The sequence below is a fragment of the Periplaneta americana genome, chromosome 8 (assembly GCF_040183065.1).
Source record: "Periplaneta americana isolate PAMFEO1 chromosome 8, P.americana_PAMFEO1_priV1, whole genome shotgun sequence".
Classification (NCBI taxonomy): Eukaryota; Metazoa; Arthropoda; class Insecta; order Blattodea; family Blattidae; genus Periplaneta; species Periplaneta americana.
In genome coordinates this window covers 21,135,588-21,151,373 of record NC_091124.1, presented here as the reverse complement: position 1 = coordinate 21,151,373, position 15,786 = coordinate 21,135,588, and the positions used below count along the sequence as shown (strand labels likewise).

The following is a 15,786-nucleotide window of genomic DNA, read 5'->3' as shown; positions in this document are numbered from 1 at the left end:
ATGAGCGGAGAATAGAATCCTAGATAGAGAATACCATCCATAAAATAATTATCCTCATTCGATACGGCTCAACGCTTGGTCGCACAGAGTTGCTTGTCTTGCATCTTGATCATAATAACAATTATATCGCTGAACAGGCTTAAGATAAGATGTGTAATTCCTAAGTTATTGATTGTTGTCAGCTTGCTGGTGATGATAATACAGAAATATTATTTTCTTTGCTTACTTTGTACTTTATGAAGTACATATACTCGTATTAAAACAATTATATTTTATGAGGGGGGGAGGATAGAAGTTATTCCTGGCAGGGATGTTAATATGAATTTATGATAGGGGGATAACTTTCCAACAGAGGAGGGAAATCCCCCCGTTAATTCGCACCCTGACCACCAGTCGCCGATATACATGATCGCTGTGTCGGCCAGTAGCTCATACAGCGTCTTTAAATAACCTTTAAAAAAACAGCGGAGAGTTTATGGATGTAGATTGTAGAGCTACGTTTGTCAGCTAGGGCAGTTCTGAAGGAATCCGCGAGAGAAATGCTTTGAATTTGTTTCATTTATTGAATAAATGAGTGAATGAGTGAGTGAGTGAGTGAGTGAGTGAGTGAGTGAGTGAGTGAGTGAGTGAGTGAGTGAGTGAGTGAGTGAGTGAGTGAGTGAGTGAGTGAGTGAACGAATTTAATTTTATATGCCTGAAGCCTGAAGTAATAACTGAAAAACCTAATACAAAAAAAATCTGTTAAATTTAATGCACAGGAATCTAGCTATGACTCGGCCACCCGATACTTACGTCAAATTATGCCTAGTGAGCAGCAGTGGCCAAGAAATGTCCCGCAGCAAGACATCCATTCGACGAGGACAACCTAACCCGCTCTTCAAGGAGACTTTCATGTTTCAGGTACGTATGCGAACGGTGCCGCGTGCAAAAGAACTAATTTATTCTGTTACAAAAGTTCTATTGTCCTATCTGTTTTTTTTAACTGAAGCCCAAACAATTATGTGTGAGTACATTTTGTAACTTCCTCTACAAAATAGTACATAAACATTATTATATGCTGCATACATTTTATCTTTCCCCTCTCGCGGATGTAGAACGGACGCGGCAGTGCACAGCGCCGCTGTATACGTTCGAGTGAGGAAAGATAAAATGTATGCACTGTAGAATGTAAGTTATTTTTGTTTTGCTTTATTTCAGAAACGGCTAGTATTATGTATGTTCTCCTTTGTCCTTCTCGGCTTCATAATATTCACGCTGCACACATTCTCACGCGATTGTCCTTGCACCAGTAATGGTACTCTTTCGTTTAGGATGACGTATCCACGATCGGCCTCTTTGTCCATTTCCTTTGTCCCTCCATGACAAGGCAAAAATCCTCAGAACAGAGGGAATACTGTGCAAAAAACGAGAGTAACAAAATAACAAATAACGAATAATATATTAGGCCTACAACAAATAATGCGTATAACATAAAAGGAATAATATGTATACAGACTGGACACAGGGTACGGGTGGATTTTAAAACGGTTCTGTAAGACTACATTAACGTGATCAAAGTAAACTGTTTGAGAAAAGCAGAATGATGTAGGCCTACTACTTCCTACACTGGCCTCCAACTACCTCCAAATATTTTCGACCTTCGTCCGCGATATAGACTTCACAATTCTGTGAAACATCAAACTTGACAGTGAAACTGCAAAACTTGTAAATAGGATAGTGAAAGCGAAGTCTCGATAATATTTAATTTTAATTTAGTGTGTTTCTATTCTTATGTGGGGTTTGGTAATTTGAAAATATATTTAAGATGATTATATTCTAATTGAATGTGTAATGTGTAATTTGTAAAACTGATACTGTGGAACTATGTCCATGTCCTTAATGTCTTTTGATCTATCTGCGTAACTTACTGGTATATTATCTTTATCCTTTTGTGTGTTTATTGCTTATTGAATTGAAATCTAGGATAGTGAAAGTGAAGTCTTGATAATTTTTAAATATAATTTAGTGTGTTTCTATTCTTATGTGGGGTTTGGTAATTTGTAAATATATTTTAAGATGATTATACTCTAATTGTATGTGTAACTTATAAAACTGATCCTGTGGAACTATGCCCATGTCTTTAATGTCGTTTGATCTATCTGTGTAACTTACTGGTATATTATCTTTATCCTTTTGTGGGCTTATTGCTTATTGAATTGAAATCTAGGATAGTGAAAGTGAAGTCTTGATAATTTTTAAATATAATTTAGTGTGTTTCTATTCTTATGTGGGGTTTGGTAATTTGTAAATATATTTTAAGACATATTCTAATTGTATGTGTAATTTGTAAAACTGTTACTTTGGAACTATGTCCATGTTCTTAATGTCTCTTGATCTATCTATGTAACTTACTGGTATATTATCTTTATCCTTTTGTGTGTTTATTGCTTATTGAATTGAAATCTGTAACTAGGAAAATGTAGGAGTGATATATACTTAAATTCTTGCTGCTGATGTAATTTAAAATTGTAACTAGGGAAACACAGGGTCTTATAATCTTCAATTAATAATGCTAATGTAATTTGAAAGTTTGTAAGTAGGAAGGTGCAAGAATTCAGAATTTGGAATGGTACTTAACTATAATTTATTCTCATCGCATATCTTATCACACATATTTAGTGATTACGCAACTGGCAAATTTTCAATCTTAAAAATGTAATTATCTAGAAATGTCAAAACATGTAATATTACCTATGTAATGGGGCATGTTGAAATATATACTGTAAAAAAAAAAAAAAAAAAAAAGTCCTGACTAGACCCACATTCACACGTTGTACAGCTGCCATATTCCTAGTTACCCTCGACTGCCCAGTGACTGCTACTTCAGTTGATTCATAGACGTGGCAACTCTCCCTCCACGTGGAGATGAAGAAAAGGTGTCAGTTTTTCTAAATGAGGATTGCGATTGGTTATTAATTGGCGAAGACAAGATTTCTGTCGAAGTGAATAGAAATACTGTATTTATTTATGTCTACCAATTAGTAGGGAACGGCAGAAGGTCAGTCGGCAGTCTTTTTTTTTTTGTGAAACTGTACACGAGGAAGTTGAACCGTAACTCGATATCTGTACAGTCAGCGCAATGGATAGTTGGAAAATATAAACACGCCATAGCCTGTTATTTAATTTTAATTGGTTTAATATACAACGCTTTATCACCTGCCATTGTTATCTGGCGTCTGAGTAAAATGAAGTGGTAATGCCGGCGAAATGAGTCCAGGGTCCAGCACCGAAAGTTATCCAGCATCTGCCCTTAATGGGTTGAGGGAAATTCCCGGAAAAAGAACGTGTAGGCTTTGTCACTGACATGGTCTCAGGATTTTTGGCGCGATAACGTCAAACAACAGCTAGCTTCTCAAAACACGCGTTTATTATATGGTTATTAGTGTTCAAGATAAATTATAAGTTAAATTAACATTTGGAATTCGCCGTGAGACTTTCTCTGTTGATCTCGCTATTTGGACATACCATATCCTTAAGGGAACTGGGTAGTGATACTGTGCGATTAAAAAATTTCAATACAAAAGTTTAGTTGAATAGTGCTCAGAATGGAATAAAGATTTCCAGGCTTATACAATCAATCATTCTGAATTCAGTGGTATAAAAGACAACTAATTTGTTTCGTATCCAAGTGCAAAAGAAAGGCCCTAACTGATGACCTGTTTTGCCACTTTGCTAAGTGTACCTCATTCTTCAGGTCCACATTACTTGCTACAATCTTCACTCATATATTTTGTATTTTTTTAAGTTATCTATTAATGTGTATTGTAAATTCCAAAGCAATGTTTAGTTAAATATTTCATCCCTCGTGAAACAGAAAAAAATACTGAACTTTGTTTAAAATTTTTTTACAATTTTTTCAATGTATATATTTTTTCCCTCGTGTTATGTGTGTGATATTCTTAAACCTGTAGGTCTACTATGTAGAACACAGGCTGCAGAAAAGGGTATAAAAATTTCATGTAAATTGATTGAGTAATTTCAGAGAAAAATACACTGAAGTTTAAAAAATGTCAACTTATGGAAAACTGTATTTAAATAAAAAAAAAAGAAGAAGAATGTATGAATTAAATGCACCGCCAAATTTAAAGAGGTCATTTAAAAGGCTTATCTGCAGAAATACCCCCAACAATATTCATATTGTTTTAAAGAGCAGTTTTGTACTTTATTTTAAAACACAAAATAAAAAATCAGATTTTTGACCCCTAATCACTACCTGGTTCCCTTAAAATAATACTGTCGTAACTACCAAAAGTTAGTTTTGAGTAAATGCAAGATAAATATTTCAAAGTCGTATGAAAACTCAGGATTACCGAATATGCAGACTTTGTCCTTGAACTCAGAGATACGACAGTTCTACTGTTGAATAGAGGGTTAATAAAAATTACAAAACTATCTGTAATTTAAAATTCAATTTTTGGGAGTTACGACATTATTATTCTAGGAATACGATATAATCGTTGGACATTATTATGAGCAGTAGAATGGCTGGCAGCTCTCGGTTTTCTGGCGTTCTCTGCACTTTCTGGTCCGTTCACCTCCATTCATAGCAGACTTTCCTGGGTTTCTTTGATCCGCTCTATCGGTATGAGCACATTTCTTCAATTTCGATTTGAATGAATCGGCCATTGTGACACGATGTTGCGCTACTTTTCCACTAAAATTTGTTACACCCTTTCAACACCCACACCGGAACTTATGATTAAATATCACTAATCGGACAACATATGTTTATTTAGAAAACGGATGTCGTTTATTGCATATAGATCGGACAACGCGTGTAATCATAGCACCTTCTCCAAGTTGACTCCACCCGAAATTGTACTCCAACTATCCGCGCGCCCTCCCTATCCCGTGCGTGAGACCTCTCCCACCCAGCACACCTAGTCGCATAGTGGGGGGGATATGCCCACACGTTGATGCCTAAATGAACGAAATCCATAAAGAATTCCCTATGATACGAACTCTTCAAACTCCTATCGAATTTCGTTATGCGAACTTTTCTAGCTTACACCCTGACGGCACTCACAGCAGTTAACTCCATCGCCTGTTCCCTCCCTATGAGGGCCAATCACACGGTAAAGTAAAGAGCATGTGACCTTGCATGAGTGTTTACATTTTCCAACTATACATTGTGCTGACTTTACTTTTCACGTTCCTCACTACGGGTGTACAGTTCAAAGTGTGTCATGGCTCGCTGTATGCCGTCACGTGGCTAGTCGATGAGCCTAGAGAATTCAATCTTCCTACACTTCCGCAGAGGTGTATTACTTATGTGCCAGAGAAGTTGCCTAGCAAGTACGGCGTTCATTCAGAAGAGTACTTACCGATATGTACGGTAACGCCGGTAGAGGCAGGAATGTGAACTGTTTCGAAACATGTACTGAGGTGAGTTTTTTCTTACTGTCGGGATATGGGGAGAGGGTTAAGACGATTATTTACGTATTTGTTGACATTAATTTCGACGGTCAACATGGACACGGAGCATTTGATTTGTGTTGTGGAATGTTGCCGTACGCAACCGATGATAACAAATACCCTGCGTACGACTTGGCCGCGCAAAACACAGTTCGAAAGAGGTTATGGTAGCACACAGACCGTACAGACCGCCATCTGTTGCTACGACGTTCAAGTTATACCGTACACGTTCTCAAGTTCAGATTGAACGCCTTGATTAATAGTCAACTTCTCTGACACAAAAGCTGAAACTCGCTTCAAATCACTGACTCATCAACAGTGACGTCATGACACACTTTGAAGTGAATATTCAGTAGAGATGTCAGAAGTCGATTTATTTCGTTGAAGTAGCGGTAGTTAGTATATTTCCAGCATTGTTTGTTAATGTGGTAGAGCTGTATTGCCAACTCATGCTACTTGCAGGTGGCGCTATTCCAGCTACCTGACGTGACCCTGATGGTGTCGGTGTACAACAAGCGAAGTATGAAGCGCAAGGAGATGATCGGATGGTTCTCGCTGGGACTCAATAGCTCCGGAGAAGAGGAGCTCGCACACTGGAACGACATGCGCGACGTGCGCGGAGAGCAGATCTGTCGCTGGCACGTGCTGGTCGAGTCGTAGAGAAGGGCGCACGTGCGCCTACCTTGTTCCTCTCTCTCTCTTGGTGGCAGTGTGTCACTTCCGGGAGCCAGAATGTGTGTCGCTCTGGCGCGAACACGATCTCTCCATGAGTTCGGTGTGGCTTTACAATGAGGGTTTCATGTTAGATCTTTTTGCAGATTCGAAACAGTGTCAGTGAGATGTTCAGAAGGATGTTTTTGAGGATGCGGTCCAGGAGGGCCTCATTGGACATTCCAGATTGTACGAAAAGTACTCGAAAGTTCCTAAGAGGGATGTTTTCAGTGGTGGTGAGAAAACACGTGACCTACAACATCTGTTCTCTTCATTTGGTGGATGGACACTATTTATGCATATCAAGCAGAGGACTCTTTTTAATCTCTTGCCTTTTCATACAGCCAATCTAGTCTTGGTATTTGTCGATGAATTTCACACTTTGAAGACTGTTGTTGCAACCAGCACTTTGTACAGCAAGCACAAAACTTCTGTGAGCACGGGGAAATTTTTTTCCTCTTGTACATACACTCATTGTCCATGTTGTCATCACTCATATTGTTGTCGCCAGCTTGTTCACATGAGCACATTTACAGCTTGAATTGCACTTGATCACTCATACCTTCCTGCACCGTTGAAAGCTGGTTTTCGCACTATCTCGAGCTTAGGGCCAGATCCTGAGCTTTTTTTACTGTTGACCAGACAGCATTCACTTCGTGTTCCGATGTGTCTTCGATAGTTTCAACGCTGTTTGTCAATTTCAGTATTGTGGGTTCTAGTTATTATAAAATGTAAATGGATTAGATTTCTAAAATTCTAGAAATGTTGTTTTCCATAAATGGCTCTTGCTATTTTTACTCACTGGAAATTTCTGGACTCCATTTGCAAATTACATGTACATAGTAACTAATTTCGTAGTAATAGTTATGGTAAGTTCGGTCAGCACAATGCATGAAGCGGTAGGGTGGCTATGGTCGAAGAGAAAGAATGTCGCCATTTTACTTTTCAGTTTGGGGGGACATTCTGGCACATGCAGAGTACATGCTGACTAAGGTTTGTTGTTAGAGCAATGGCTGAACTAGTAGAAATAATTCATTAGATTAAGCAAACCAATTTAATTTGTTTTCAAACTTAAGCACAATACTGCTGAACGTTGCTCCACACAATAGCACATTCATATTTTGTTATACTAACTTTGAACTGTCATTGAGAAACCAAATGATGCACAAAACAGTCAATTTTTATCGAATGAGACGGGTAAAGTGATTTATTTCAATGGTTTTTGGTGGATTTCTGTTGTTGGAGAACTTCCATGGAATGCTAACATCCCCCCTAAAGCATTTTATGGATGTCCAACAGTGGATATACAGTGTGCAAATACTGGAATTTGTTAAAGAAAACAGTATAATATATAAAATATTTAATGTACCTTAACATCGTTTCAATTCTCTGTAGATATGAAACGATGTGCAAACTTGTAAGTTTACAGTTAATCAATATTGTCGTTTCGTGTTAAGTATAGAGGTTAAAACCTCGCTATTTTGTTCAATGCATTCATGTGATATACATATGAAGGTCAACAGCATAAATTTAATATTACTGAGATATATATACATATACTCATGATATGGCACCGATACAGATATCATGTTCAATGTTGTTTCAAGATCGAATATCCGTATCAGTGCTAGATTGTTGTACAGATTTGAATCTTGTTGTTTATATAAGTGTCCAAAACAACTTGGCAGTAATACGTTCGTCAAATATATTTATTATTCTGAAAAACAGAGGCAGAATTAGGCCTTGTGGTATTTTAGAAAATGAAAAACGGACGCCCTTTCACAATAATATGCATAAAAATCGATTAAATATTAGATACTTTTTAAGTTGCCCCAAATGTTTACATTCCATTTCAGTTTAACGTGATCACATATATTTGAGATGTCACTGATTGTAAACGCAGTTTAATTACAATATTAATATTTTTAAATATATGGTATACTTTTTTAAAATGAGATTTATACTAACGTCGAAAATACAAATAAATGCATTTAAAAATGTAAATACTGTATTAATTTTGTAAAATTTGCAATTATATTACGATTAATGTCATTAAATTTATAATTGTGTAAAAATCATGAAGACTGTATTGTAGAAAGTTCTATTCTTATTTGGCCAAAATTCTGAAGGCTAGTTTTGTCTATGAATATAAAAGAAAATAAATAAACAAATAATCAAACTGAAAATAAAGTGAATATTCTGTATTGTATTCACATGAAGGTTGAAACTTTCCGTTTTATAGTATAATAAAATTACAGTCATAATAATAAATACATTTAATTCAAGTTACTATTTATCACACAAAATGAAAATTTGTATTGCTGTTGTTTTATAAATGTTAATTATCTGATCAAAGCATTTAAGAAACAAGAACACTAAAATACGTATTGTCAGTAATTATTTTTATTAAATATAGTACTATCACTGTTAAATGTTGTCATGAGAGATTAGAAAAACAGTTCTCCATCTTTTACTATGTAGATCTGAATATTGTCTGAAAGACATATTTTTTCATGTATTATCGTGCTAATATGACACATTAAAATACGGTAATGGTAATTTGGTAAAACAAAACTGTAACACTAAACTTCAGAATGTATAGTATTTAAAAATACTGTAACTTCAAAAATGGTGTGCACCACATCAATCAGTTACAAAGATTAAACGAATTTGAAAAACTCTTTCAACGCTTAAGGTGCAAAACAAGTATTATGAGTAGAGCCCGGAATTTTAGGTGCTAAAAGTTAATATTGTTCCTCGCTATAGTTTATAAATATAGAAGCCATTCCCTCACTTCTTTGAGATGTCATTCAGTATTTTCCCTTTGGTACGGTACCGCTAAAGGTCTCTAATCCTCTTAACCACCACTTACAAACTAGCGCACGATTTTTCATTGCCATGCCTCCACTTCTTTGAGATGTCATTCTTATCATTCAGTATTTTCCCTTTGGTATCGTTACAAGTCTTTAATCCTCTTAACCACCACTTACAAATTAGCGCACGGTTTACAAGATCCATGGCTCAGTCCTTCTGACTCTGTTGTCTATTATTACTTATCGGACTAAGCTCAAAACCCTCCTCACGGGCACCACTTCTATTCATCTACACTCAGTATCATTCTTAACTTTTAGCACCTAAAATTCCGAGTTCTAATTATGAATCAATATTATTGATATTCAGTAGAGATAATATAGAGTAAGATGTACGAACACACATAATTCTTGCACACTACTTGCCAGAGATCATTCTTAAGACATGTATTTCAGTCCTCTATTTTAAGTATTAGGTTCAGAATATTAATAAAAATTTATTTGATAAGATTCATCTGATGTCTCAAGTCGTTTCCAGATCTTGATGCAACATTTATAAAAATCATGAAATATAATTCTCTGTATTGCTTTTGAGAGTGTGTTATTCTTTTGTCTTCTGTTAATTTGAATAACTAACTTCATTTTCAGAATTCTGTACATAACACTGGCTAAAGTAATAACAATAACTTTCACAGTGAACAACAGTGATGAATTCACTTTAGTTGTTCTGTATTACACAGTCTGAACTCAGATCATATACCAATTTAAAAGTCGAATTCGACCTAAATAATATTGAAATTATATAAAGAGTGCGGCAAAACATTCTCCCTAATTTAAAGTTAAAATAAAAAACAGATGGATCAAAATAAGGAAACTGTATTAATATGAATTGTATCTAAAGAGTGGGAAATTTAGGTTTACATGCGTTGCCATAGCGATATCAAATGTCATGCGCAAAACAACAAGAATTGAATAGGACATTGAATACACGGAACTGACATTCAATTAGTGCAAATTGTAATCTGTAACGAATTCCAACTATGCCGCGGACGGGTGAAGAACGTGCTCATGCTGTGGTATCGTTTCTGGTAAGTGGTAATTCCGTTGTCGCTGTTCAGATGTTTTCCCGGACGCTTAATTTCTTCACGTGGCGACGTCCCCTGGCCAGCACGATCACCAGACCTTGCACCCTGCAATTTTTTTCTATGGGGGCAACTTAAGGCTGAGGTGTTCAAATATCAGCCGAGGACTTTGCCAGACCCAAGAAATGCAATACAGGAAGAAATTGGTGTTATTCCTCAAGAAATGCTAGTTAGAGTGATTCAGAATTTCCGAAGTCGCATTCAACAATTCATTGATAGTGAAGGACACCACTTGAGAGACACGTTATTAAAAAAAAATGAAAAATCTTTACTTTTAAGATACCATTCATATTAATAAAGTTTCCTTATTTTGATCCATCTCTTTTTTATTTAAACTTTAAATTAGGGAGGATGTTTTGCCGCACCCTTTACAAGTTATTACTGATGAACCATGAAATTATTTATTATTTTTCCTTTAATGATAGTTTGATTTATTTGCTCTTGTAGCAGGTATTAGGATTTATTTATTCTTGTTATTGTTTTAGATGCATTAACTTAAATACATAATTTTGACATGCTGTACATCCAAAAAACAATTATAAGATATATTTCACTTACCGATACATTCTTACATCGCAAAACATAAAAGTGTTCCTAATATCTCAATATTCTAAACGTAGATTTAATCTCAATTCTGAACTGAATTATAATTAAGACAGAAATCTTAGATAATTGATCTGTTAATTTTATGACACTACTTTTACATTTTATTAATCCAAGAATATAACCAATAAAAACCAATGTACATTTGTAACTGTTATTCCGATTTCCATGACAACTTTCTAAATATAAATTAAAATACTGTGCTTACTTACTGATGTATGAATTAAGGATATACGTATATTTAAATATAATATTGTTTAATCAAAGGTCTGGTATTGAATACTAGACTCAAGGGCACCAAGTTTCCTGGTTATTAATAACTTCTTACATTGTACATAAATATATTCATTATTGGTATTACATATATTATTATGGTGATGGTAACCGTTAGAATATCTGGAAGTAAAGAATAAACATTAGAAACAAAAGAAATTGGTAATATCACAAATGTTTTTTTTTTCAATTGTTTTTCAGTGTAGGTATATATAACAAAAAATAAGCAGAACAGGAAAAATTTGAATTTGAATTTCACAACAAAAATAAAAATTTACTTAAACTACAAAAATTCTGAACATTCTTTATATTAAATGTCAACATTTCAAATAACTGAACTTTCAGATTTATTAAATAATTTCGAAGTAACGGTAATTATTCATATCTGACTTTCTGAAAAGTTGTCACATTCTTTCACCATACAATTTTGTATAGATTTATTTGACCACAGTTATGACTCTAAAGTAAGCCTTACTATTCTTCCTTTCTAAAGACTGCACACCTTTATTAAGCAATGTAAAAACGTTAACTATGAACAAGAATACAGACAAGATGTGAAATCTTCACTTCATATAGTTGCAATAATTTAACAAATCCTGTTAGCAGAACAGCTAGACTGTCAGCACTCAACATTAGAGACACGAGTTTTAAGTTATGAGTAGTTCAAGTAGAATTTGTGATGAGCAAAGACGATGATAAAGAAAATATTCTCGAGGTCGTTCCATTTCCTCAGCTATGATTCTAATATTCCTCTGTTAATTATTAGAAAATTAAATAATATAGCATCGTAACATAGAGCAAAATGTCTCATAAAGACAAGAGACAGGCGAAATCGTAATGCCAGTGTGAGTGAAGTTATGAATCTGATGATTTAAGCAACAACTACCCAAGCACAAGGATAATCACACTTGTCCAATGGACCTAACAATACGTAACTTACACGGGATTTTGAAATATATACTATAAAGAGGTCGTGGGTATACTCTAAGTAGCATCGTAACATACAGCTAAATTTCCTATGTAAATTAATTATTAATAACACATGAATTAAACATGATAAATAGAACCCAGATATATACGCGAGAACTAATACTGAAATACTGGTAGGCCTACACATACAAATTTACTAGAATATACATTATAAATGTCAAAATACAATTAATATAATTATTATTACCATATGCGATAGATATCATGCCAATCAATCTGTCTTATTCCTTACTGTTGTATTAAATTCAGTAAAACCTCGTTAATCCGGACCCTGATAAGTCGCATTTCACTTAATACGGACAGGTAAAAAAAAACGATGAATTTGGAAAAATTAAAGAATCTAGTTTTAAGACTTACTTTTACACAATAGAACTATGGAAATACTGTACAATAATTACAATATTGCATCTATAGTATTAAAAATTGCACTCCATTGTATGTATTGCTTTACATTTTACTGTTATACTCAGGGCCGCCAGGAAGGGGGGCAAAAGGGTGAGTGCATATGGGCCCGTGAGCAATAAGGGGCCAACAGATTAAGTGAGTCTGATTACTTTTTATTATCACGAATAATTATTCGTAGATACATACAGGTACTATAAAATTTTGTAAGAATATTTGTTACATAAATTTGACATATTAACTCAACAATAGTAGAATTATTACAAATTACCACTTCATATGTAAATATTTGACTTTTATATAATAGAATATCGGTTTCCCGCATTAACATTCACCAACACGGCAATTGAGGACCCTGGCATTTGCCTGAACTATGTTCCCATCACTTGTACTGAACACGTTCTATTATTTATTGGCTTGTCCTTTTTAACTACCAAACCCCCGCTGGCCCACCACAATATGCTAGTGGACTCTCTCAAACCGAAGTCACAGGATACGTTTCTCTTTCAGTACATTGTATGTTTCGTGTCGAAACTTTTGTCTTTTCATTGTCGTTTGTCTAGTAAATTCTGTTCATTAGTGTTACTGGTTATAGTTTAACTGCACAATGGGCAAGTACAGGCATAAGTCGGGAGCTGAGAAGCACAAGGAGAGACAGAAAAAATTGGAAGATATTAATATGGGTGCTAGACTGCGTGAAAAATATTATGAAGATATTAATACTGATCAGTGATGAGCCGAAATATTTAAAATCAATTCATGCCTCTAATTTAGGGCCAACCCCACTGAAACCTATGAATCTCCTAAATAGTCTGAGGGAATTAAAACTGGATACTTTATTTCCAAAAATTTGCATAACCATTAGAATATTCTATACAATTCCTGTGACAGTTGCTGATGCTGAAAGATCCTTCAGCAAAATGAAGGAAATAAAAAATGTATTCAGATAAACAATGTGTCAAGAACGACTGAGTAATCTTGGCTCCTTAGTCTGGAAAGCGATCTTGCTAGGTCTTTAAATTTGATGACATAATTGATGATTTTGCATCAATGAAGTCAAGGAGAGTTGTTTGTTGATGTTGGACTGCAAGTTAGAAAATACAGGTGTTTAAGAATAATATTTTATGAATTTAATATATTGTGCTAATATGAAGTTTTACTAAAAGTTTTCAACGTAATAAAAGTGTACCGGTATACTTTTAAGTTCATATCTGTGTATGGGGTTATCTTTTATTTATTTTGCAAATAATTATTATGGTTAGAATAACTGGTAACTTGTAATTGTTACTTTTTTAAACGGGGGTCCATGTACAGTATTGCATAGAGGCCCATAAATTCTGTCAGCGGCCCTGGTTATACAGTATAGTATATTTAGGCCTATACCCTTTAAATACACCATAATAAATGTGTTTTGTTGCTATAGACGAAGTTCTAATGCACTTTTTACTGTTCTTATAGGTTATTTCAGTTAATTCGGACTTTCGTTAAACAGGTCAATTTATCTCTCCAATTAGTCCGGATTAACGAGGTTTTACTGTAATGAAAGTCATTCTGGAGTGCTCACCAGTTAAAACTTCTAAATCTGTCACTGAAGAAACTTCTATACTGGAAAAATATATTTTATACATTTCAAGAAGAAAAATAAATGCGAAAAAGCATGATTTCAAAATTTCTGTAAGCATCAACTACTGGTACCGGTATTAAAATATTTGCAATCTGTTTCTAGTAGCTATTATCATAACAAAAACAAGTCTCGGTTTCAAGAAACAAAAATAACAATACATTTTTGTGGAAACAGGAAAATATCTACGGAAAACATTTTTGTGATCGAATATTCATTTACAATGCACAATAATTTATTAAATGTAGAAAGCCACCAGCGTAGCTCAATTGGCTAAGGCATTTGTCTGCTGATCCGGAGTTGCTCGGGCGCATGTTCGATCCCCGCTTGGGCTGATTACCTGGTTGGATTTTTTTCGACGCTTTTCCTAACAGCAAGGCGAATTTCAGATAATCTATGGCGAATCCTCGGCCTCATCTCTCCAAATACCATCTGGCTATCACCAAACCCATCGATGCTAAATAACCTAGTAGTTGATAGCGTCGTTAAATAATCGAGTAAAAAAATTAAATTTAGAATGTCGACTATGGTATAATCTTTTTAAAGAATATCATCCATGTTGAATCTTTCGTACACTACTTTTAACACTTGAATATAAATAAGTGATTAAATGGCGATCTTACTCGTGTTAATTATGTAACCATGTACAGCTTACCGCTGTTTCGGTGCTATTTGACACCATCCTCAGAGCCTACTAGATCTCGGCACTATCTCAACTTCGCTGCCTGTTGTGTGGGTGCGTTCGTGTAATGAAGAGTTGTGTCAAATATGTGAGTGTTCTGAAATTGATCTGTGTGTTGAGAATTTGATTGGGGACACACTAAAACACACCCCAGTCAAATTCTCAACACATAGATCAATTTCAGAACACACACACTATTTGACATAACTCTTCATTACACGAACGCACCCACACAACAGGCAGCAAAGTTGAGATAGCGCCGAGATCTAGTAGGCTCTGAGGATGGTGTCGAATTGCACCGAAACAGCTGTAAGCCGCACATGCTTATATAATTAACACGAGTAAGATCGCCATTTAATCCATTATTTGTATGTATGTATGTATTTATTTACACTGCAAGTGGGCAAGCACCCGGTGGCAGTGGTATATACAATATTAACAATACACAGTTAAAATGATAAGCAATACCCAATAAAATTTACAATACATAATAAAATTTACAACACATATACAATTTTATACACAATACAATAAGAATACACAATACAATTTAACACAATAATAATAAAACATAAAATAAAACACCTAATTTTACAACACAACCTACATAATTATGCATAGGTCCTACATAATTTTCAATAGTCTTTCACTTTACTCTCATCTCATTCCCTGTAGTGGCACTATGACGCATTTCACTGACACTTTAGCACACATTTCACTGACACTCTGTAACACATTTCACTGACACTATAGAACACATTTCATTGACGCTATAAATTATCACTGATCGGAACTGTTCACTGCACTGTAAAACCATAACTTCACTGACTCACCTCGCTTCACTGATACAATAGTTCAAATAAGTCAAATAATTGCATTCTTATGCATACTTATAAACAGAACTACATTTAAACTAAACATTTCTAGTCTAAGGCCCTCTTACACGCTATTTTTAAATAATTTACAATTCAAACCAAGGAAGTAAACTCGTCAGGCTAGATAAATACATGCCACCTTAAAAAATTAAATGTTGAATGTCACCTTAATTTTAATTTTCACTTTATTACACAACTCTTTAAATTATTCTTGAATTATTCT

At 34.7% G+C, this 15,786-nt stretch overlaps 1 protein-coding gene across 3 annotated transcripts in view; it reads left to right on the top strand.

The window, feature by feature from the left end:
- Syt14 (Synaptotagmin 14) overlaps positions 1–14,912 on the top strand; it is a 495,921-nt gene extending 481,009 nt beyond the window's left edge. For all 3 annotated transcript variants that reach the window (XM_069832593.1, XM_069832592.1, XM_069832594.1), the window contains 2 exons: positions 759–900; positions 5,917–14,912. In XM_069832593.1, coding sequence (XP_069688694.1) covers positions 759–900; positions 5,917–6,114 — 340 coding nt within the window. In that variant the 3' untranslated portion in view covers positions 6,115–14,912. The remainder of the gene's footprint in view (positions 1–758; positions 901–5,916) is intronic.
- The last annotated feature ends 874 nt before the right edge of the window (positions 14,913–15,786 follow it).